General features: G+C 42.5%; 1 protein-coding gene across 1 annotated transcript; it reads right to left on the bottom strand.

Moving 5' to 3' along the window:
* Nucleotides 1-254: 254 nt before the first annotated feature.
* Nucleotides 255-23226, bottom strand: NEU3 (neuraminidase 3). Its single transcript, XM_004051819.5, is given in 4 exon segments — nucleotides 255-5754; nucleotides 16434-16645; nucleotides 22009-22320; nucleotides 22323-23226. Coding segments are annotated over 4 exon segments (1884 nt in total). The 5' UTR covers nucleotides 22603-23226; the 3' UTR covers nucleotides 255-4674.
* Between the last annotated feature and the right edge of the window lie 2076 nt (nucleotides 23227-25302).

The raw sequence follows: 25302 nt of genomic DNA, 5'->3' as shown, positions 1-25302 counted from the left end.
CTTAAAAGCTAGTGTATGACATTGTGTTCCGTAAGCAGGCATTGTAATCCCCGCTCTGCTTCCCTTAATAGGTAATTATGTTCAAATAACAATGTGTAAAAGTGCAAAGGATTATCATTAGTAAAGTTTCTGAGAGTAAAAGTTCTTATGAAAAACCAAGAAATTGCCTCAAATTCATTTTTTAAAACAAGTTGGGTACAAAGTAGATATTAGTATAATAGTCATCTTATAGTTGAAGAAAAAAAAAACAATAGTCACCAGAATTAAGTTATTTATTCCTCTTTGTTGTTTCAAAGAACGATGGTAGTTTTTATAGTACAGAGTATTTCTGGCACTCAGCATCACAAAGCCAAGACACAGTCAGAACACATCAAGCCTCAGAATCTCCCTTGGAGGCCTGGAAAACCAGTAACTATAGAAAACCCAATTAGGGACAGAGGGAAAATACCAGTGAAGTGAGAACCCCAAATCAAGGCTTGGCTTGATTAGGCTGCCCACTCTTCTCGAATAGGCCATAAATTTTCCCCACTGTGTCTTTTGGGCTGTGATCCTTGGGAAAGCCAGGGACAACCAAGCTTAAGCCAGAGAAAGGCCCATCCCAGGAAGTAGTGTAACTGACCTTGAAGCAGGCCAGAACAGAGAATATACATTGAGGGTGAGTGTTCAGCAGGTTTTGAATGCTACACAATCTACAAAGGGATGCAACATCCTTCTCCCTACAGCGGAACTCCCCCTAGCCTTCTCAATTAGCTCCAGAGGCCAAGGATGGTTGACTCATTCATTCATTCAGTGTATCTTTACTGCTAGCTACTCTGTTTCAGGTCCTACGCTGGGTGCAGAGGACAAAGAGAGGAATCAGACATAGTCCTTACCTTCAGGGAATTCAGAATATGACAGAAAAAAGCTTATATTTTTAGATAAGCCACTGTGATTCAAGGTAAAAAGGACACAGTGAGGAGTCAGTCAAGGAGTTCACAGCCTAGCAGAGGCCTACAGGGCACAACATAAAAGACAATAATACATGGCAGCCTATGGTAAGGACCAAAGGGAGGCCCAGACTATGAATTCTGGCACTGCAGAGACAAGATGCATGGCCTACTGAAGAGGTGGATTATGGCCTACTCGAGAAGAGTGAGAAGCCTAATCTGGCGAAAGTGAGATATCAATTCCTACTGCCCTGGGGAGGAGGCTGTGGAGACTCAGGTTGACCTTTGCGGGTCCTCTGGGCTACCCAACAGGCAGGGTGAAAAGCCTCTTACCCATGGCTGAAGCTGCTTGATGTCCTGTGAATATCGGAGGGGAGACTGGTGACCAGGGGAAACAAGTCAAATTAAGCACCCAGACAATGGCCTGAGGTGAATAGTAAGAACATGAACCCAGCCAGTAGGCTGTGTCGGCAGGAGGCTGGCCTGGGTACATACCAGCAGCAGGAGGCCCCTACCCATGCTTCCTGCACTCTCAGTGTTGGGCCATGTGTGCTGGAAGGATCCATTCTAAGAGTCCAAGGGACAGGAAGGGGGCTCCTGAGGGCAAAGAACCGAGGCCTATGTAGTCCTCTCTACATGCCTGTAGATTATAGGCCACCCATCTGCTTTCCTCTTTTCTTCACAGCTGCTACCACCTGCCCTGTCTTTTCCACCCTATCAATCTGAGTGGCTGAAATGGGTTCAGTTAGGGTACCAGTATCATGGAATAGGTCCCAGGGCCCTGAAGGCCTTGGGTAATTGGCACAGAGTTAGAGTGTCTATAGCTGTCTTTGTTGGTCATCTGGAACTTGGACAAGTTAAGCCAGCTTAAAGTTGCAGTGTTGAGTTAGGACCTTCTCCACAAGCTAAGTGCCAGACTGTGCAGGTCTCTCTTCCTTCCCACAGGTTTCAGGGAACAGCTCTAGCCTGTTGTCATTTCTTCTTCACAGCAGCTACCACGTACATCATCTCTCTAGCCTAGGCCTCGTGTCTGTGACACTTTCTCTTCCTAAGGTGCCAGGACTCTTCTGATCTGTTTTTTCTTCATAGCTGCCATCACCCACTCTGTTCCTTTCTCAAGTCTTTATTCTGGATTTCCCCTGTTCCCAACCCCCTTTTCTTACTATTCCTGAGATAAGAACACAGGCCTGCCCCAATTAAAGAGTTTCGATGCTAGTCATTAAAGAGAAAAAACATGAGGCAGGGGGAAGAAGTAAGAGGAGGGCAATTTAGAGATGGACCTCTTATAAGTACTGGTATTAGACATCTCTGCATCACAATGGCACAGACCAAGGTCCCTGCCTTGACTCCCTTCTTGAGTAGTCCTAAAGAAGTTGATATTCTCGCCTGGGCACAGTGGCTCATGCCTGTATTCCCAGCACTTTGGGAGGCCGAGGCGGGCGAATCACAAGGCTAGGAGTTCGAGACAAGCCTGGCCAACATGGTGAAACCCCGTCTCTACTAAAAATACAAAAAATTAGCTGGGCGTAGTGGCGGGCACCTGTAATCCCAGCTACTTGGGAGGCTGAGGCAGGAGAATTGCTTGAACCCAGGAGGCGGAGACTGCAGTGAGCTGAGATTGTGCCACTGTACTCCAGCCTGGGTGACAGAGTGAGATTCTGTCTCAAAAAAAAAAAAAAAAGAAGTTGATATTCTCATTCTTTTCATCCTTTAGCCCTGGTTGTATGACTTGGCCATCCTCCCTATTCCTATCCACTTGCAGTACAGTGTTCAGGAAAGCTTTGCTGAACAAGGAGTTTCTACCACTCAGGAGGGGGCTGCCCTTTTAATCCTCTCCCCTTCCCCAGTTCCTCCCTGCACCAATCCTGCCCATCCCTAGACCTCCACCACCCTCCACCTGCCAACTTGACAGAGGTTTTCCCTGACAGTGGGCCTCATATAAGGAAGTAGAGGAAAGTGTGCATTATTTCACCCAACAGCTGGAAGGTCCTACACGCCAGGCTAAATGTAAACATCTTTACATTATAATAGGCAATGGAGAACCACAAATGATTTAGAGCCAAGGAATGGCAGTAGAAAGTACCTTGTATTAGGCACTCAAGAAATATTTAGATAAATGTATACATGAGTGAATAATTGTGTATTGGGAAGATTACCTTGGCAAATGTAGGAGAGGATAAGGGGATTTTTAAAAGCCACTCTAAGCCATGGCTTAAGCAATCTGCTAAAGTAGGTAAAGTTAATCTCCACTTTTATCCTGTAGGACTCTCTCTACCCAGCTAGTGCAACTGTAACCCCTAGCCTCCTAGGCTATATTTCATGACTAAGACTTGTTCTCTGTGGTCATTGTACAACACCAAATATATTTAGTTGATACCAGTTTAAGCATTAGACTCCTAAAATAGGGACAAAAAAATAAATCTCTCATGATAGAATTTCTGTTGCAATAACAGGCTATGGGGGAAACAATCTAAGATAGGAACAACCAACGTGGTATCATCTGAGAGACTCAGCATGGACTAAGTTCAGCATGAAAACCACTAGACAAAAAGGCATCCCTACTTCACAAGTAGTGATTTCCATGGGCCTACACAAATAGGCCTGATTCTGAGATCTGGGGGTCTAGAGATCTTCCTAATGGTGAAGATCTTCTCACAGGTAAAGGAGTAGCTGGGCCAGGACAATATCCTGAGAAAAACAAACTTGAGAGAAACCCAGAAGCCTGGACAAGCCTTGGACAGACGACTCCAGGCATATTGAAGATGCAACTAAGAAAATTACATCAGGAGCTACCATCACCCCAACATATAGCCCAACATCTACAAAGTCTCCCACCAGCTACATTTATTTTCTTCAATTTTCTCGCTCTTCTAGCCCCATAAACTGGTGAACTCCTTGAGGGCAAAGACTGTGGGAAATTCTGTCCAGTGTTTTAAAGTCCTAATCCATGTCCTTTTCCCATCAGGAACCACCCTAATAAATGAACTTCAGCCCATCATCAGGGTAATGCCACCAGAAGCAATACGCACTATTATCCAGTACTACTGGCATTGAGATTCTCATTGTTCTCCCTAGAAAATGATGCTTTCTGGATGAGGAAGAGAAGGTAAGCAGAACTACAAAGCTGTAGAAGGTAGGAGACTTCATGATTCTTCTGTTTTGCTCAATTCCTCTAGGATAGAGAGCCTACAGAACTCTGAGCATTATTAAAAGGGTGTGGATATTTTTGTTATTAAAAATGGAACAAATCATACAGATCTGGTCTTCCTTCCTGCCATGACACCTACTTGTAACCTCACACTCGGATGAGGGGTAAGTCATGTGAAAAGATAAGTCCCCTGGTTTCCATTTTGACATCAGAGTCCTTTATGCAGCCAGGACTTGCTGATCATGAAGCATGCAGGCACTATGCTTGTCCTAGGGATGAGAAGATGAGAAATCTTAGAACCAATACTCTCATTTTACAGATGGAAACCTGAGGTCCAGAGAGTTCAGGTGACACATCCAAGGTCCAAAAGCAAGCCAGTGGCAGAGCCAGGACCACATCCTGGTCTTCCAACTCCTAGTTCAGTGCTCTTTCCACTGCAGTAGCGAAGGCAAAAATTTTCATTTTGCTCTTTGGAGGAGGAAAAGTGAAAAAAGGTAGGGAACAGAATATTAAGTTTTTTGATTCCTGTAGACTTCAGTAGCTTCTGTTAACCTGTCTGTAACTGCCATTTGCATCTGTGGAAATTGGGTCCTAAGCCAATTAATTGCTTTTGAATTGGCTTGGGTTCCTACCAGGGCTGGTGCAGTCCCCCTGCAGGTGACTCAGGATCTCCCAGTGTGTAAACAGGCGGAAGGCAATCTGCTCACACTCTTGCTTGGTCCCACATTCAAACAAACACCCAAACAAGCCCTCCTCCTCCAGAGCAGCCAGATCAGAGTAGCCACAGGGCCCACAGTGCAAGATCCAGGGGCGGGACCAGCAGGCAGCCTCCAAGGGGGTCTGGTTGAGATAGATACCTAGGTCAACCCTCTGTTTCCTACTGGTTGGGTGTGAGTACAAGAGCCATGATTCTGACGGTGTTCCAGCTTCCTCCTCCAGCCTCAGTGAACTGCCTGGAGAGCTCTGCTGAATGGTGGGTGCATCTTTGCTGTTAGAGTCCTGGCACCTATGTGGGATCTCCAGGGGCCGGAAACTTACCACACTCCCTTGGCAACCATGTGGGGGCTCACAGAGCTGTCGACTCAGGGCCAGTCTCTGAAAGCCTTCACCATGGTCAGTGCTGAGCGCCTCTGCCCGGCACCTGTTTGGTGTCCGGGCACTGCAATATAGCACAGGGTGGCCAGCCCTTCCAGTCACCTCTGCCACTTCACATTCTACTGTAACCATGGGCCTAATGAGTCTACCATGGTGCCATGTGACCCCTAGGTCATCACTGTAGATCATCAGAGAATGAGGCCTGGTTTTACATGGTAGCTGGAAGCAAAAGAACCAGGAAGGGATGTAGTAGGTATACGCAGGGATGACCAGTCTCCCTGACTGCAGCTGGATGCCATGACCTGGGCCCACAGCAAATGTGGCCCAGTGCTTCAGCTCTGAGCCAATGACCTCCTCAGTCAAGTCCCTCACCTCACTCCATGAACATCCAGCATCCTGACTGTAGATGAAGCAAAGGCGGGCAGCATTCCTGCCTGACACAATCTGTTGACGCTCTGTGACATGGCCCCGCACACAGATGAAGAACAGGAACACACAACCACTCTTCTGCTCCCATACAGGACAGGGGTTCATGGTCCGATGCCCCGGTAGTGTGGCTTCCATCAGTGGCTTCAGGGGCCCCCACTAGACAAGGAGAAGGGAGAAAGTAGGAGTGAGATACTAGTAGGAAAACATGAAACTCATTAAAAGTATTAGTATTTTTCATAAATAAGAAATAAATGATATTGAAATCTATAAAATCACGAAGGACTAACTACTCACTAAATTCTCGGATATTACAGGATAACTTACAAAGCTGGAAAGAGACAATGCTAAATGTTGTACAAGCTGTCTCCTCTGTCTGGAATGCTATTCCTCATTTCATCTAGACTTCCAAATCATCCTCCATACCCAACTCAAAAGTCACCTCCTTTAAAAAGCCTTCCATGAAACTCACTCTCCTCCCCTAATACATTTATTGTATAACATTGTAACTTTTTATGACCGTCTTCCTTTTCTAGACTATGAGCCTTTTGAGGGCTTATACTATTGGTTACTAATATTGATTCTCCAGCCCCTGGTACATAATAGGAGCTAAATATTTTTACAAAGAAAGAAAGAAAGGAAAAAAAAAGAAAGGAAAGGAAAGAAAGAAAAAAGAAAAGGAAGAAAAGCAAGGCAAACAAATACAGAAATTTTAAGCAAATAAAGGGAAATTTAAGACAAATTTTTTTCCCTCCTGTACTACACTGGGAAGGCAATTCATAACCTTTGTTGAAAGCTCAAGCATAGATTCAGAGACACCTAGTTCAAACCATGCTTTCATCACTTATTTTGTGACTATGGGCAAGTTACTTAATCTTACTTTACCTCAATTTCTTTATCAGTTAAATGGAAAATTTAATAACATCCTCACAGAGGAGTTATTATAAGGATACAATGAGATAATGCCTAATCAGACATATTGCAAATAAAGAAAGGTCTAATCTCCCTAACATATTTTCAAAACAATAGTAGAAATTGGTAACAAAATTTCCAGGAATCCAACAGAAATGGGCAAAGGGCAAGATCAGACAACTCACAGAAAGAGAAAAAAAAGTTCAGCTTCACTCATAAGAGAGAAATGCAAATTAAAACGAAACTGACAATGGCCAGGCACAGTGGCTCATGCTGTAATCCCAGCACTTTAGAATAGCTTGAGCCCAGGAGTTTGAGACCAGTCTGGGCAACATGGCAAAACCCCATCTCTAAAAATAAAAATAAAATAAAATAACTAAATTGACATAACACTTTACATCTATCAAATTAGCAAAATCATAAAGCTTCACAATACTGTGTTGGCAAATGTGAAGAAACTGGCACTTTCATATATGGATTGAAGTGCAAATGGTTCAACCTGTATGTAGGACATATATCAAAATTACAAATACATTTATCCTTTCCCATCATGCCCAATTCTGGGAATTCATCCTAAGATATATCTGCTCATCAAATTAAGTATGTATAAGATTATTCAAATGCAGCATTGCTTGAAGTAGCAGAATACTACAAACAACTCAAATATTTGTCAATACAGAATGGGTGAAATGAACATGCAATACATGGGGGAAGACCTTTTTTCCATATATAGTGATATGGAAAGATTTCCATAATTTTTTTTTTTTTTTGAGATGGAGTCTCTCTTTCTGTCAACCAGGCTGCAGTGCAGTAGTGTCATCTCAGCTCACTGCAATCTCTGCCTCCCGAGTTCAAGTGGTTCTCACGCCTCAATCTCCTGAGTAGCTGGGATTACAGGCTTGCACCACCACGTCCAGCTAATTTTTTTATTTTTAGTAGAGACGGGGTTTCACCATGTTGGCCAGGCTGGTCTGAAACTCCTGACCTCAGGTGATCCGCCTGCCTCAGCCTCTCAAAATGCTGGGATTACAGGCGTGAGCCACCGAGCCTGGCCTGATTTTCATAATTTATTCTTAAATAAAGAAAGCAAAATACAGAATAGTGTATGTAGTATGCTACCTTTTGCATCAGAAATGTGGAGGAAAGGGACTTCTGGTTACAGCAAACTAAATAATTAGACCAATCCTTCCACTGAGAACTTGAAAAGATAGATAAAATATTTAAACAAAAACAAAATATCTGAAAGCACCAGAGAGCAAACAAGAGAATGATTACAGGCTAAGTTCTTTCAGAGAAGTTGGCTGGTCCCTTTTTCCCTTAGGGTATCCTAGTAATTCTCAAAGAAGTAACTGAAAGGCTGAGAAGCTGAGCAAGTCATTTGACAACCTTATGGAGCAGAAGGACAAAACTTGAAGGCCTGGTAAACTGCCATGTAATTTGAGATGGAACCTTAAAGGGCCAAATCCAAGGAATAAGGATGGAACTGAGGCAGAACAACCCTTAAAACCATCACTCTAGAAAACTGGTTGACATTATCTATTGAGGTAGAACATACACATACCACATGAGCCAGTAATTCCACTCCTAGCTACATACCCAACAAAATGTATGCCCGCAGTACCAAAAACATGTATAAGAATATTCATAGCAGTATAATCTATACTTATAATAACTAACCCAAGTATCCAACAACAGTAAAATGGATCACTTAATTGTGGTATGTTCATACGATAGAATACTATGTAACAATGAAAAACAAATTAGGGTTACACATAGCAATTTGGATAAATCTCAAGAATACTGAACAAAAAAAGCCAGACCAAAAGAATACGTAGATTAAAAATAAGCAAAACTGAACTCTAGGGCTATAAATCAACTTAATATAATCAACTTCTCCTTTGGGAAGGAGGGCGGGGCCATAAGAGAAGCTTCTCAGATGCAGACGACATTCTATTTCTTGGAATATTAGTTGTGAGTTCTATATATGAGTCCACAAGTGTTGGCTTTGTCATAACTCATTGAGCTGACATTTATGTTTTGTGCATTTGACATTTATGTTTTATGTTTTCTGTATATGTTATCACTTCACATTTTTAAAAGTTTTTAAAAGGGCTATTAAGAGTACATACTTGTTTTGCTTTGCTTCTGCATGAAGCAGCACTGAAAAGATAACAAGAAACAATAGTGATTGCCTATAAGAGGTAGGGGAATGGAAATGAGATATATATCTTTTTATACTATTTTTATTTTTCAGCTATATGAAATGTATTAACTACCTAAAACAAAAAATTAATTTAAAAAATTAATTTCTGTATAAATGGACAAAACAGATTAAGCAGGCTCAGATCATAGACTCTCAGAGCCATTTGCCTGAGGCCAGGAGTTTGAGATCAACTTGGGCAACATAGTGGGTCCTTATCTGTACAAAACATTTTTTTTTACATGATCTGGGTCTAGGTAATTTTTACATTATCTACTTGGAAGGCTGAGGCAGGAGAATCACTTAAGTCCAGGAGTTCGAGGCAGCAGTGAGCTATGATCAATCACTGCACTCCACCGTAGGTGACAGATCAAGACCCTGTTTCAAAAACAAAAAAGAAATCTAAGCCATAATGGACCATAAGGGTTATCTAGTGCTAACTCCCATCCCACGGAAGAGTCCCCTTGCAGTCTTCTGGATAAAAGACCATTCCATCCTTGAACTAAGCTAGTTCAACAGGGAATTCAAGATCTCTGGGACAGCCCATTCTATACCTGAGTGCCCTGAGCACACTAAACATGCCAGAGATATGTGATCAAGTCAGCTTACTTATTAAGCAGTCTAGTTTTTGAGAAGTCAGAAGTTTAGTCATCCTTAGTGGCTGAGAGAAGAAAATTATTTGAGCCAGATATATCTAACATACAGTTGACATGAAGATGGAAAAAAGAGTAAACATAGCATGAAAGCCTTGGAATCTAAGATGCTCTCAACTAGCTGGAGCAATGGGACATATAAAACAAGCTGAGGCTTGACAGAGATAAAACAGGTTGTGGCTTAAAAATTTGCATGGGGTAAACTGATTAAAGAACAAATGTAGGCCAGGTGCTGTGGCTTATGCCTGTAATCCTAGTACTTTGGGAGGTCAAGGCGGGTGGATTACTTGAGGTCAGGAGTTCGAGACCAGCCTGGCCAACATGGTGAAACCCTGTCTCTACTAAAAATGCAAAAAAAATTAGCCAAGCATGGTGGCACACACCTGTAGTCCCAGCTACTCGGGAGGCTGTGGCAGGAGAATTGCTTTAACCCAGGAGGGAGAGGTTGCAGTGAGCCGAGATTGCGCCACTGCACTCCAGCCTGGGTGACAGAGTAAGACTCCATCTCAAAAAAAAAAAAAAAAGAAAAAAAAAAAGAAAAAGAAAAACAAGAACAAACGTAATGGCCAACAAGCATATGAAAACATTTTCAGCATCACTAATTAATGGGGAAATACAACTAAAAAACACAATGAGGTATCACCCTGACACCTATTTGGACAGCTACCACACACACACACCAGCAAATGACAAATGTCGGTGAGGATGTGGAAAACTAGAACCACTGTGTACTGTTGGTAGGAATATAAAATGGTGTGGCCACTATGGAAAATGGCATGCCAGTTTCTCATTACATATAAAATTACCAAGTGATCCAGCAATTCCACTTCTGTGTTTATGTCCAAAAGAATTAAAAGCAAGGTCCCAAAGAGATATTTTCACACCCTTATTCATAGCAATGTTATTCACAATACCCAACAGGCAAAAGCAACCAAAGTATCCATCAAGAGATGAATGGAGCCCAGGCAACATACTGAAACCCCATTTCTACAATAAATAAATAAATAAATAAATAAATAAATAAATAAATAAATTAGCTGGGTATGGTGGCACACACTTGTAGTCCCAGCTACTCAGGAGGCTGAGGATTGCTTGAGCCCAGGAGTTCGAGGTTGCAGAGCCATGATCATGCCACTGCACTCCAGCCTGGGCAACAAAGTGAGACCCTGCCTCAAAAAAAAAAAAAAATGTATAAACAAAATATGGTATATACATACAATGATATATTATTCAGCCTTAAATAGGAAGGAAATTCTGATACATGCTACAACATGGATGAAACTTGAGGACATTATATAAGTGAAATAAGCCATCACAAAAAGACAAACACTATACAATTCCACTTATATGAGATATCTAGAGTAGTCAAAATTATAGAAACAGAAAGTAGATTAGTGGTTGCCAGGGACCGAGGAGGGAGAAATGGGGAGCTGTTTAATGGGTGTAGACTTTCAGTTTTGAAAAATCAAAAGTTCTGAAGATTGGGTGCACAATTTGAATATACCTGGCACTACTGAACTATACACTTAAAAATGGTTAGGATGGTAAAATTTATGTTAGATGTATTTTACTACAATTAATTTTTTTTAAAAGAATAACAAATGTGAAAAAGACTTGGAGGTTTTGGCTGACCATCTACTCAACATTAGTCAATTGTGCTATGTAGCTACCAAGAAAGTGCTATTTTACTTTCAATTGCATTAAAGGGAATACAAGATAGGATAGCTCACCTCATTGCTGAGCTGGCCGGTCTACCCTTGGAGTCCCAAGTTCAATTCTGAGTATCCTACTTTAAAAAAGGACACTGCTATCTCAGACCAGATCCCAACGACAGTAATCACAATTTTCAAGGGGCCAGAAACCAAATCAGGACTGTGCCCTAAGAAGTTACAGAAAGAACTGAAGCTGTTTAGCCCAGAAAACAGACTACTCAGAGGGCATGAATGCAGCTTTCAGGTACTTCAGAGAGTAGTTCTCTGAAAAAGAGATTTTATCTACATTTTGTATAGATTGACTGCCCCAGAAGGCAGAACAAACCAATGGGTAATTATAGAGAAGTAGAGATCATCTCATTCACACATAAAAAACAGCTGCCACAGCAATCAGGTGCTCACCTGAAGAGTTGTGCAAGGAGACCCTTAATGGAAAATGACAAATGTTTAGTTCTTACTATGTAGTATCTATTATTAATTATATGTTGCAGCTGACGAAACAGAGAAGAGTCAAGTATCCAAGGCCAAAAAGCCAATAAATGATAGGCCTTGACTGACTCCAAAGCCATGCTCTTAATCACTAAGATTTCAGTAACTACCAATAGAATACAGATTTCTATATTGGGAAAGAATTGGGCTCATGATTCTTCTAACTTCAAGATTGTACAATTAAATAAGTCAGAGAATGAAATAAAGAGAGAATGAGTTAAAGTGGACAAGTTTGTGGATGTGTGTGACTACTGAGTAGTGAAGTTATGCAACAGGTGTGGTCTGATAAAAAATGCTTGCTGGGCTCAGTGGCACCTGCCTGTAGTGGTGGCTACTCAGGAGGTTTAGGTGAGAAGATTGCTTGAGGCCAGGAGTTTGAGGCTGTAGTATGCAATGGTCAAGCCTGTAAATAGCCACTGCACTCCCGCCTGGGCAACGCAGAGAGGGCTCGTCTCTAGACAGACAGACAGACAAACAGATAGTTAAAATTTAAAAGGCTGGGCACAGTGGTGTACACCTGTAGTCGTAGCTACTCAGGAGGCTGAGATAGGAAAATTGCTTGAGCCAGGAGTTCAAGACCAGCCTAGGCAACATAGAAGTTGTCTCTAAAAAATAGGATTAAAAAAAAATGCTTAACAGCCTACTGTCTGTGATCAAAAACAGTGCAACATGACCGATGACCACAGGCAATGCTTGTCCTAGAAGAAAGGAAAGAGCTAGAATCCCAAGTACTACTGGGCTGTAGGGCTGGGCCTCTGTGGAGGCTAGTTATACATGCAGAAGTCTGGTCCTGGGAGGCCATGAGAAAGACTCATGAGAAGATAAGGTGAAAGAGCAGGAACTGAAAATCCCACAAAGTAAAAAACTTCACCAAGAGAAATGTGAGCCAATGTTATCAAAAGCAAAGACAGGGATTGATGGCAAGGCCCATGTTCAGCAGAATAGCATTTGCACTGTGAACTTTAACAGCAGAAGAAGGTTATCTGCTGTGGATATGAAGATTTAATGGTCAGATTTGAGACATCTGTAGGTAAAAAAGCAGGGTAGGTTAGGAGTATTAAAGTGCCTACTATATAGATATAGAGAGATGACACAGCTATATATTTTTTTACGAAAGACTCTCAAAACCATTGTCTCATTTGTCTCACTTAAGCTAGCCCTGGGAGAGAGGAAAGCAACAATAAGAAATATAGGCCTATGTGATTTTATTGCACTTTGCTCTACTGCATTTGTCAGATATTGCCACAAAACTGAAGGTTTGTGGCAACCCTGAACTGAGCATGTGCTCACTTCATGTCTTTGTCATGTTTCGGTTAATTCTCACAATATCTCAAACATTGTCATTATTATTATATCTGTTATGGTGATCTTTCATCAGTGATCTTTGATGTTATTACTGTAATTGTTTTGGAGTATGACAACTGTGCCCATATTACATGGTGAACTTGATAAATGCTATATGTGTCCTGACTGCTTCACCAACCAACTGTTCCCTCATCTCTCTTCCTCTCCTTCAGCCTATTCCCTGAAATGCAACAATATTGAAATTAGGCCAATTAGTAATCCTACAATGGCCTCTAAGTGTTCAAGTGAAAGGAAGAGTCCCCCATCTTTCACTTTAAATCAAAGCTAGAAATGATTAAACTTACGAGGAAGGCATGTTGAAAGCCAAGACAGGCCGATAGCTAGGCCTCTTGTGCCAAACAGCCAAGCTGTAAATGCAAAGAAAAAGTTCTTTTTTTTTTTTTGAAACAGAGTCTCCCTTTGTCACCCAGGCTGGAGTGCAGTGGCTCGATCTCTGCTCACTGCAACCCCCGCCTCCTGTGTTCAAGCGATTCTCCTGCCTCAGCCTCCTGAGTAGCTGGGATTACAGGCATGCACCACCATGCCCAGCTAATTTTTTTTTTTTTTTTGTATTTTTAGTAGAGACAGGGTTTCAGCATGTTGGTCAGGCTGGGCTCGAACTCCTGACCTCGTGATCTGCCTACCTTGGCCTCCCAAAGTGCTGGGATTACAGGGGTGAGCCACCACACCAGGCTGAAAAGTTCTTGAAGGAAATTAAAAGTGCTACTCCAGTGAATACAGGAATGATAAGAAAGCAAAACAGCCTTATTGCTGATAGGGAGAAAGCTTTAGAGGTCTGGATAAAAGATCAGACCAGCCATAGCATTCCCTTAAGACAAAGCCTAAACCAGGGCAAAGTTCTAACTCTCTTCAGTTCTACAAAGGCTGAGAGAGGTATGGAAGCTGCACAAGAAAAGTTGGAAAGTAGCAGAGGAGGGTTCATGAGGTTTAAGGCAAGAAGCTGTCTCCATAACTTAAAAGGGCAAGGTGAAGCAGCAAGTGCTGATGGGAGAAGCTATAGCCAGTTATCCAGAAGATCTAGTTAAGGTAACTGACAAAGGTGGCTACACCAAACAACAGATTTTCCCTGTAGACAAAACAGCCTTCTACTGAAAGATGCCATCTAGGACTTTCATGGCTAGAGAAAAGTCAATGTCTGGCTTCAAACCTTCAAAGGACGGGCTGGTGACTTTAAGTTGAGGTCAATGCTCATTTATCACTCAGAAAATCCTAGGGCTCTTAAGAATTATCCTAAATCTACTCTGCCAGTGCTCTAAAAACAAAGCCTGGATGAAGCACTTCTGTTTGCAGCCCCCTGTTGAGACCTACTGCTCAGGAAAAAAGATTCCTTTCAAAATATTACTGGTCATTGACAATGTACCTTGTCATCCAGGAGCTCTGATGGAGATGTATGAGGAGATTAATGTTGTTTTCACGGCCACTAATACAACATCCATTCTGTAGCCCAAGGATCAAGGAGTCATTTCAACTTCCAAGTTTCATTATTTAAGAAATATATTTCATAAGACTATAGTTGCCATAGATAGTGATTACTCTGATGAATCTGGTCAAAGTAAACTGAAAACCTTCTGGAAAAATTTCACTAGTCTAGATGCCATTCAGAACATTCATGATTCATGGGAGGTCATAATATTAACATTAAGAGACATTGAGAAGTTGATTCCCATACTCATGATGATTTTGAGGGGTTCACAACTTCAGTAGAGGAAGTAACTGCAGATATGGTGGAAATAGCAAGAGAATTAGAAGTGGAGCCTGAAGATGTGACTAAATTGCTGCAATCTCATGATAAAACTTGAACAAATGAGTTGCTTCTTATAGATGAGCAAATAAAGTAGTTTTTTGAGATGGGATCTACTTCTGGTGAAGATGCTGTAAACACTGTCAAAATGGCAACAAAGGATTTAAAATATTACATCAACTTAGTTGATAAAGCAGCAGCAGGGTTTGAGAGGATTCATTTATAAGTTCTACTATGGGAAAAATGCTATCAAATTCTGTAGCATTGCATGCTACAGAGAAATCTTTTGTGAAAGGAAGAGTCAACAGTTTCAGCAAACTTCATTGTTGTCTTATTTCTTGTTGGGGGTAGACAGGGTATTGCTCTGTCCCCCAGGCGGGAGGGCAGTGGCACAATCGCAGCTCACTGGAGCCTTGAACTTCTGGGCTCAAGCAATCCTCCCCCTCAGCCTCCCGAGTAGCTGCCACTACAGATGTGTGCCACTAAACCCACCCAATGTTTTTTATTTTTATTAGAGACAAGGTCTTGCTATGTTGCCCAGGCCAGTCTTGAACTCCTGAGCTCAAGCAATCCTCCCACTTTGGCCTCGCAAAGTTCTGGGATTACAGGCATGAGCCACTGTGCCCAGCCCATTGTCTTATTTTAAGAAATTATCTATGTAAGTAAGAAATGCTTCTAGAAAAATAATAATAATAATACACTAAATCTTCAGCAACCACCACCCTGATAAGTCAGCAGTCACCAACATCAGGGCAAGACCCACTCCAGCAAAAAGATTGACTAGCCAAAGGTTCAAATAATCATTAGCACTTTTCAGCAATATTTTAAGGTGTGTACTTTTTGTTAGACATAATGCTACTACACACTTAACAGACTACAGTACAGTGTAAACGTAACTTTTATATGCACTGGGAAACCAAAAAATTTATGTGTCTTGTTTTATTGTGATAGTCACTTTAGTGTGGTGGTCTGGAACCAAATCCACAATATCTCCGACATATGCCTATTTGGGATCTGAAATAACCCTGTAGCTTCCAGGCCAAAGAGCAGTAACCCTTCTTTCCTCACTAAAAATACAGTCAAAGTGTTCTACTGAAGAGGAAGGGCTCTAACTCCAGTTCTCCCACTTATTAGACGCGTGACCAAAGCAAATGACCTTAATTCTCAGGCCTGGTTGCCTCCTGCAAAATGGGGATAATAAAATGTACCTCACATACAGCATTTAGTAGTAGAAGCATGGTTATTACTGGTATCCCCCTGTCACCTGCTAAATGTGGTCCTGGGCAAGTTACTTACCTCTTGGAGCACTAGGATCTCCCATCAGCAAAACTGGACTACCAATGCTTACTTCCCTGGGTGATTTATGAGGATTAAATGGAATCTAAATGAAAGGCACATCATACGTTAGCTGAATCTAAATAACTGTGGAGGTCTCTGGAGTCAGCGACTGAGTTTGAAACCAGCTTCTACTGCTATATTATAGCTTTATAACCTTGAGCAAATGGCAACCTCTCTGAGTCTCAGTTTCCTTGTCTGTAAAATATGACTGAAAACAGTACCTATGACACAGAATGGCTGTGAGGACCCAATGTGCCCCTGGCACACAATAAGCACTCAGTGAGAGCCATTGTTTTTGCTGTTTTTTCTGCCTCTGCTCCCCACACAGGGCTTTCCTGTACTGATGATAAAAGGCACAGATCCTGAAGAGCTCTGAGCTTTGTGAAGAGAAACTGAGGCCCAGACTCAGATCTGGGATGAAGAGTCACCTGTACCAACTGCCCAATCCTCAACCCTCGCCTCAGCACCAGGTGGAGAGCATCCTCATCTCTCCTCGTGGAACGCTTCTCTGCAAAGGCCAGGAAGGTGTGGGTGGGGGGTATGTAGAGCAGGGCTGGGATCCGGTAGGTAATCCCTCTGTCATCTTCCTGCCGGAACAGAGGGCTGTTGAAGGAGCATGTTGTCACTTCTTCCATGACCTCTGCAAGGATAGAAGGAAGCTTAATGTGTGTCCATACCCAGATGCTGGCCTGCATATAAATTCCGCTTCATCATTTCACTTCTGGAGAGCAAAGGTGGGGGGGCACAGATATATTCAAATGTTTATTTATACAAGAATAACATATGCTCTCAATAGCACAAAGCAAGCAATATACATTCTTGTTTAACAAATGAGAATTTCATTAACTCCAGACCCTGTGGGAATTCTATGTGGCCTGTATCAAATATGTATCTTGGAGCAGAGTGGTTTTGCATTTATTTTTGCCAAGCATCCAGGGGTATTACCAGCCTGAGGTGGTTTTTATTATCAACTTCTTGGCTTGGAGTTTCTAGGCCATTTGGGTATCTGTATGAGTGAATGCCTATGGTTAAGAATTTTCTGGGAAAACTTTTTTTCTGTACGAAAGCCTAGGATAAAAGGCAATCTCTTTGTCTTCTCTCCGTGTCAGTAGGGAGAATTTTTTTTTTTCCCTAGTAGATCTGGTTTGATATTTGTCCCCTCCAAAACTCATGTTGAAACTTAATCCCTGATATGGCAGTGTTGAGAGGTGGGGCCTCTAAGAGGTGATAGGGTTATAAGGGCTCTGTCCTCATGAATGGATGAATGGATGAATGGGTTATCATGGGAGTGCATTAGGGGCTTTACAAGAGGAAAACTAGAGATCTGAGCTAACATAATCAGCCCCCTTGCCATGTGATGCCCTATGCCACCTCCAGACTCTGCAGAGTCCCCACCAGCAAGAAAGCCCTCACCAGATGTGGCCTCTGGACCTTGGATTTCTCGGACTCCATAACTGCAAGAAATTTCTTTTCTTTATAAGTTACCCAGTTTCACGTATTCTGTTATAAGCAACAGAAAATGAATTAAGATACTAGTCCACCGTATCAGAAGGTATACACCCTACACAGGGTGCAGATTTTCAAGGGACCTAGCTTCATGTGAGTATTTCACATGCCATCCTCTGTCAAAAACTAGAGTCTAACCAGGCCGGGCGTGGTGGCTCACACCTGTAATCCCAGCACTTTGGGAGGCCGAGGAGGGCAGATCACGAGGTCAGGAGATCGAGACCATCCTGGCTAACATGGTGAAACCCCATCTCTACTAAAAATACAAAAAAATTAGCCGGGTGTGCTGGCAGGCACCTGTGGTCCCAGCTACTCAGGAGGCTGAGGCAGGAGAATGGTGTGAACCCAGGAGGCAGAGCTTGCACTAAACTGAGATCGCCCCACTGCACTCCAGCCTGGGAGACAGAGCAAGACTCCATCTCAAAAACAAAAACAAAAACAAAAAAACACCAACAACAACGACAACAAAAAACCCACTAGAGTCTAACCCACGCAGACCTATAGCTTCATTTGGTATAACAACAGGCCTATTAAAGTCCAAGTTTCTAGGTGAGACATCCAGTGCAGCTGAGGGCAGATTAAGGAGCTAACCACTCTGGTTTTCAGTTCACTCTTGGTTTCTAGGTCCCTGGAGATTTCTCTTACTTTCTTACAAATTCAGCTATAAAGAGCTTTGTTATTTTTTTTCTTTTGAGACGGAGTTTTGCTCTTGTTGCCCAGGCTTGAGTGCAATGGTGTGAGCTCGGCTCACTGCAACCTCCACCTCCTGGGTTCAAGCAATTCCCCTGCTTCAGCCTCCCAAGTAGCTGGGATTGCAAGCGCCCGCCAGCACGCCCAGCTAATTTTTTGTATTTTTAGCAGAGACGGGTTTCACCATGTTGGCCAGGCTGGTCTCCAACTCCTGACCTCAGGTGATCCACGCACCTTGACCTCCCAAAGTGCTGGTATTACAGGCATGAGCCACCGTGCCCGGCCAGCTTTGTTATATTTTACCCACCATTTTACAGGTTGGCTACCCTGCCATAATGCTCACAATGGAGTCTCCAAGTATTCTTCTTAAAGAAAACCAGGTGTTCCACTTCTCAGAGGTCCAAAAGGGGAATCAAGCCAGACAGACAAAAAGCAGCCTTAGAATTACTTTTTCCACAAACCAACTGTCATCCAAACCCAATTTTACAAATCATTTGTAAATATTATCAGACTTTAAGAACAATTTATTCAATTAATATTTCTAGGTGCCTCCTCTGTGTCAGGCCCTAAAATAGGTGCTGAGAAGACAGAGAAGGATCAGAGGTTCCTGCTCTCAAGAAACCCAATCCAAGTGAGGGAAACAGACATATACATGGACAATTATAACATGATGTAATAAGTGCTACTTTAGAGGTAAACACAACAGCAAGTAGAAAAACACAAAAGTGGCATCTATCCAGATCAAGGCACCAGAGAAGGATTTTTGGAGAGAATGATTGAGCCAAAAGAACTCCTGCCTCATATAGTCACAGGCTCTGCCTGGAACACTCGTTTCAGATAGCCACATAACGCTCCCTCACCTTCTTCAGCTCTGCTCAAACATCATCCAATCAGGAAGGTTTCTCTGTCAACTCCTTTGCCCCAGCCTATCTTCTTTCCTTGTTCTATTCTCCACACCACTTATCACACTTTGATGTCTCCTATGTTACATTTGTTTAATACATACCACAAAATGGAAGCTCCAGAAACAGCAAGGGTATATCTGTTTTCTTATTGCTCCACTTTGACACCTAGAACTATGCCTATTAAGTAATAGGCACTCAACAAATTTTTGTTGAATGATTGAATGAATCAGTGAGCCAGATCTTAAAGAATGAACAGTGGATTAGCCAACTGAGGGTGAAAAGGAGAAGGGCAGAGGACAAGGATGTGAAAAGCCTATAGGCGACAGAAAACACAGTGAGTTTTGGGGCCTCTCAGTAGTTTAGTGTGACTACAGTAAGGTGGAGTGCAAGGGATGGGGCAGAGGTGGGACCGAAGGGGTCAGCACAGTCCAGATCCTGGGAGGCTTAGATATCTTATTAAGGTGTTTATTCCACAGATGGGAGACCACTCAAGAATTTTTGACAGAGGAATGGCATGATGATTTTAGACCAATCTTCCAGGAAGCTTTCAGGACAGTGAACTATACGGCAAAGTTGCACTGCTTTTGGCTACAGCCTCCTAGTGTCAACCAAGACAAACTTTTATCAATAGCATAGGAATATTTAGTCACTTGTTCCTAACTTGAAGAAGGGAAAAGAACTATTGCTCAGTATCATGAGGGGAACTGGGAGAGTGGCCTTGCTGAGTCCAGAAGAAAAGCCTCCCTTCATTTCAATCCCAGGCTCTCAACAGCAGAATCAAAAGATAAGCAAGGGGAGACCATCTTCTCACTCAATACTAGAGCATACTTCTCTCCCCTCAATTCAGGCTCTCCTCCCCGGGAGGGTCAGGCTTTGTTCTAAGCAAACAATCTGTCTCTGAGCCAGGCTGGTGTAATGGTTAAGAACATAGGTTTTGGACCAGGCCAGGACTATGTGACCTTGGGCTTGTTATTCAACTTCTCTATGCTTCAGGATCCTCCCCTATACAATTCAGCAGAGTAGGTGATAGAAATAAAATACTTAACTACAGTGGCTATTACAAGGCCTATGACATAGTATGAGTGCAATATATGACAGTTATTATTTTTAAACTACCAATTACTGTATATTCTAGTTTTATTCCTTGAATCCTGTGGATAACAATGACAATAATAACAATTACAACTCCCTTTCTTAAAAACATTTAAATCCCTCTTTATTGCTGAAAGAGAACATACTTTAAACTCTTAACACCTTAATTACAAGTTAAACCAACACTACTATCATCAGTCAACATGTGACTATTAGTTAAATCTAAACAGGAATTCTCCAGGTGATAAGAAGAATGGAGCACAGGATAGGCATGGAGCGGGATAGGGCTCAGAACAGGAAAGGAAGAGGCTGGGTGCGGTGGCTCATGCCTATATTCCCACCACTCTGGGAGGCTGAGGTGGGCAGATCACTTGAGGTCAGGAGTTCGAGACCACCCTGGCCAACATGGTGACACCCCATCTCTACTAAAAATACAAAAAAAATTGGCCAGTCATGGTGGCATCTACCTGTAATCCCAGCTATTTGGGAGGCTGAGGCAGGAGAATCACTTGAAACCAGGAGACGGAGGTTGCAGTGAGCCGAGATTGCACCACTGCACTCCAGCTTGGGTGACACAGCAAGACTCCATCTCAAAAAAAAGGAAATGGAGAGGAAATAGGGAAATAATCACCAAAGGAGAAGCACAACTTGTCACATGGGCTGGATTCATGTCTCAGCTCCATTTCTTGCTGCATGACGTTTTGATGGTTACTCAACCTCTAGGTCTTGGATTCCTTGCCTGTAAACTATGGATAATAATACCTACCTAAGCGGATCAATATGAAGAACCACTCAAAAGTGTTTTATAAATTTTAAACTGCTGTTTTAATAGGTGTCTTTAATTATAAATTTTGATGTCCTCACAATTTCATTTATGCTTTATTATCACTATAACAATTAGAGCCATTAATTTTTGTAATTATGCTGATCGTGTTGATGACAGAAGTAATATAGATGGTGATTCTGGCATTGCCACCCAAAACGTTTCACACAAATCAGGTGCTGGAAACGGGATAGAAAAGAATCAGATATGGGCCTGCTCTGGGGTTCATTTAAGCAGAGAATTCAAATGATTACTTGCTGCTCGATATAATCACTTTCCCATCAAGTCCTCCCCGCTTTCTTATTGGGAGAGAGTATAGCCTAGCATGGACTCTTAAGTCTGACTTATCTTTGACACTTACTAGCAAGTCACTTTACTTCTGAGCTTCAGTTTCCTCACTTATAAAATGGAGATAATACCGCCTACTTCTCAGACTATAATAATGTAATTCCACAGCCTCCAACTAACCCAATGAGCCTCCAGTGAATCCCAGGAGGCCTTCCTATCTCATTTATTCACTCCTAACAAGTAATATTTAAGGAGCACCTACCACGTGCCAGACCTTTGAAGATCTGTAGTCTAAACCCTCTCATGGTATAGATGGGAAAACTCGGGCCCGGGATGGGGACAAAGCTTACTGAACGCCACTCCACAGTAAAATCTGGACCAAGACCCAGGTCTCCTAAGTTGAAACTGAAGCTCAGGGCTCTTTCTGCCGCCCAGAGACCTTTGGTAAGCAGGGCTTTTCCAGTCTCAGTTCCCTTTCATCTCTGGAGTGATAATTCTGAGGTTTAAGTTCGGCTTCTGTGAGAACGAATAAAAATAGGACTAGCCAAGAATACTCTGGCCAGGTCAGATCCTAGCCGACTAGGTGGCTCTGTCTCAATAATCCAAGGCTGGATTTCCCAAACGCAGATGGTCTTGCTCAACCTGTCCCCACAGTTGAGTCCTCCTCGGGGAGCTCTCCTGTCTCCCAACCCCGCTCACCTGCACTGGACCCCGGCTCCTCCGTCTCTGTCGGGGCAGAGCTGGACGCCGGGGATTCTTCCATGGGGCGCGGGGGCAGGTCCGCAGGTCTCATTCGCCGAAGCCCGGGAGAGGCACCGGCCCCAAGGCTGGGGAGACTGAGACAGAGGATAGAGAGGGAGAAACAACAGAGACGGAGGACACGGAGACAAGCCCCGAGAAGCGAAGAGCGTGTCGACTGCCGGAAACAAGTAACGGCAACGAAAAGAGGCGGGCGCAGGCTGTAGTCAGTGGCGGTTGGGGCCAACCGTTGGCCTACTCCGCGAGCCCTCCCCGTCCCGCCCCCTCGGCGCTGCCCCTCCCTCCAGCCCGCAGCTCGGTCCCCACCACGGCGTGGGACCGGCACCACCTCCACCCTCGCCAGCTCAGCTCAAGCCCTGGGCCCACCTCAGTTCCCAACGGCCGCCTCCTCTCTTCAGTGCCACAGCCCCGAGCTCTTATATTGGTCTGTAGCTCGGTATCACCGCCTAAAGCTTCCCTGGACAGCCTGAGAGTTGAGCAAACGTTCCCGGCCTCAGAGGGTACCCTACAAAAAGGACCAGAGGTCCAGAGCATTGGCTACTCTCCTTGCAAAATATGAAAATGAAAATATATTCATATATATAATTTATGTGTGTGTATATACACACATTTACATACATAGATTTGTCACATAGCACTGAGTCCATTCTTCTGTTTCACAGTACCGGAATTTAAGCCCCCCTCTCCCCAGCCAAAGAGGAAAGGACTGATCTAAGGTCATTTTTTATCTGGGACTAAGTACAACGTAAAGGAAATAGGCTGGGCCTGGTGGCTTATGCCTACAATCTCAGCGCTTTGGAAGGCCTACGTGGGAGGATGCCTTGAGCCCAGGAGTTGGAGGCTGTGGTGAGCTGTGATTGCACCACTGCACTCCAGCCTGGGTGACAGAGCGAGACCCTGTCTCTAAAATATAACAATTTTAAAAAGAAGAAATTTTACAAACGCCAATAAAAGGAAAGACAGACTGCTAACTTAGAGGACATAAAAATGTAAAGCTTCTGTAAATTTGAATTCGTGATATTTTTCTCATTAAAAAAAATCCTGTGCTGAGGCAGGGAACATACAAGATGAGCCTGGAACATCGTGGTGCCACAAGGAAAGAACTCACAAAATGATGAGGGTTCTTTGAAAGAACATAGGTGCCAACCTCAATACAACCTGCTGTATTTTTCTAAAAAAAAAAAAAAAAAAAAAAGGCCTAGAACCAGAGACCAACTCATCGTAATAAGCCCAAATAATGGGTCTTTTTTTTTTTTTTTTTTTTGAGATGGAGTGTGTCTCTGCCGCCCAGGCTGGAGTGCAGTGGCGCCATCTTGGCTCACTGCAAGCTCCGCCTCCCGGGTTCACGCCATTCTCCTGCCTCAGCCTCCCGAGTAGCTGGGACTACAGGCGCCCGCCACCACGCCCGGCTAATTTTTTGTATTTTTTATAGAGACGGGGTTTCACCGTGTTAGCCAGGATGATCTCGATCTCCTGACCTCGTGATCCGCCCGCCTCGGCCTACCAAAGTGCTGGGATTACAGGCGTGAGCCACCGCGCCTGGCAATAATGGGTCTTAAAATACTATTTTGTCCCCAAAGGAACCAGGGTTCCATGAAAAAAATGGCTGATTTTAGGTGCAGGGAAGAAAATTTATAAGATTAGCCTAGAACATCTTAACAGAAAGCAAGAAAGCCATAAAAGACTATTTCAGGTCATGTCAAAAGAAGATAAGAATCAATTTGAAGGTGATTCCACTGGCCAAATATGGAAAAATTAGAACATCAAAAAGAACAAGGACTGCAAAGAAAGTTCATATTGACATATGGAGAAAAATGTCACTTTGGTCACCTCAGAGTTTGCTAAGGAAAGCAGCTTTTTATTCTGCCTTTCCTGTACAAACCCTATTTCTGGGTAACTAAATAGTTGATGGGGAAAAGTTCTCCTTCATAAAATAATTAACTGACCAATGCCAAATGAATGATAGGATTTCATCATTTTGTCCTTTAATGACAAAATGAATTTAATGAATCTAGACAGCAATTGTCAATAGCTACTAAAAGCTACACCCTTATTGCTCACCTTTTCTTCCCTTCCTACTTTCCCACCTCATTATGGCACTCCCTCCATCTCTCACATATACTATTGCCCTCAGGTCCTGGTCTCAGAACTTGCCTCTGGGAGAACTCAAATAAAGACCCTATACCAGGAGATAAGAACAACAAAACAGTAATGAGTTAAGGATCTAACTTAAGAATGTAGAAAAGGAAGAACAGAATAAATCCCAAAAAGGTAGAAAAGGAAATGATGAAAATAAGAACAGAATAAATGAAACGAGAAGCAAAGTACAATAGAGGGGACTGACAAAAGCAAATATTAGTCTTGACATATCTAATAAAACGGACAAACCCTCTGGCAAGACTCATTTTTAAAAGTTATAAATGATATTAATGAAAAGGAGACTATATGCAGGGATACAACAGAGATGAGAAATAAATATTAAACAAACTTTATTCCTTAAGTTTGAAAATCTAGATAAAGTTAATACAGTTTTAGAAAAAGTCACCAAACTAAGATATGGAAAATGTGAAGTCTTACAACTATTTAAAAATCTAAATCAGTATTTTAAAATCTATTCACAAAGATAACACAACTATCCCAATTATTCCAATCTTGTATTTCCTTCATTAATAGAAGGAATGTAAATTGGTACAGTCGCTTTAGAGGAAAATTTAGCAATACCTAGAAAAGTAAAAATGTATATCCTCTCCCACCAAGGAATCTCACTACCTATATTAGATGTGTCCATACAAGAATGCTCATAGCAGCAAATGTTTAATAGTGAAAAATTATAAAAGACCTAAATGTCCATTAATAGGGTAAATAAACTGTCATGTTTAACAGTATACAGCAGTGAAATAGAATAAATTGTAGCTACAGGTATCAATCTAAACTATCTTCACAAACAAAATATTGAACAAAAAAGCAAGTTGCACAATACAGAGAGAATGGTACTTGTGCAGATTTACCATAGCAGGCCTAACAGGTTATCCTTAGGAAGGCCTGCTTGCAAGGTTGGTGTTTTTTGACAGGTGTCTGGAAACTTGGCTCTCAAAGTGTTCCCAGTCACCAGTTAACTGAAAAGGGTAGTTGACTATGTAGACTGTTTGAATGCAGTATGATTTATGCTGGATACCTGCTTGCTTTCTAGGAGTCTTTATTATGTGCTAGGCAGATGGTGCCCACATGACCAAA

This window comes from Gorilla gorilla, chromosome 9 (genome assembly GCF_029281585.2).
Source record: "Gorilla gorilla gorilla isolate KB3781 chromosome 9, NHGRI_mGorGor1-v2.1_pri, whole genome shotgun sequence".
NCBI classification, from domain to species: domain Eukaryota; kingdom Metazoa; phylum Chordata; class Mammalia; order Primates; family Hominidae; genus Gorilla; species Gorilla gorilla.
Note: the sequence above shows the minus strand (reverse complement) of the source record. Positions and strands in the feature narration are given on the sequence as shown.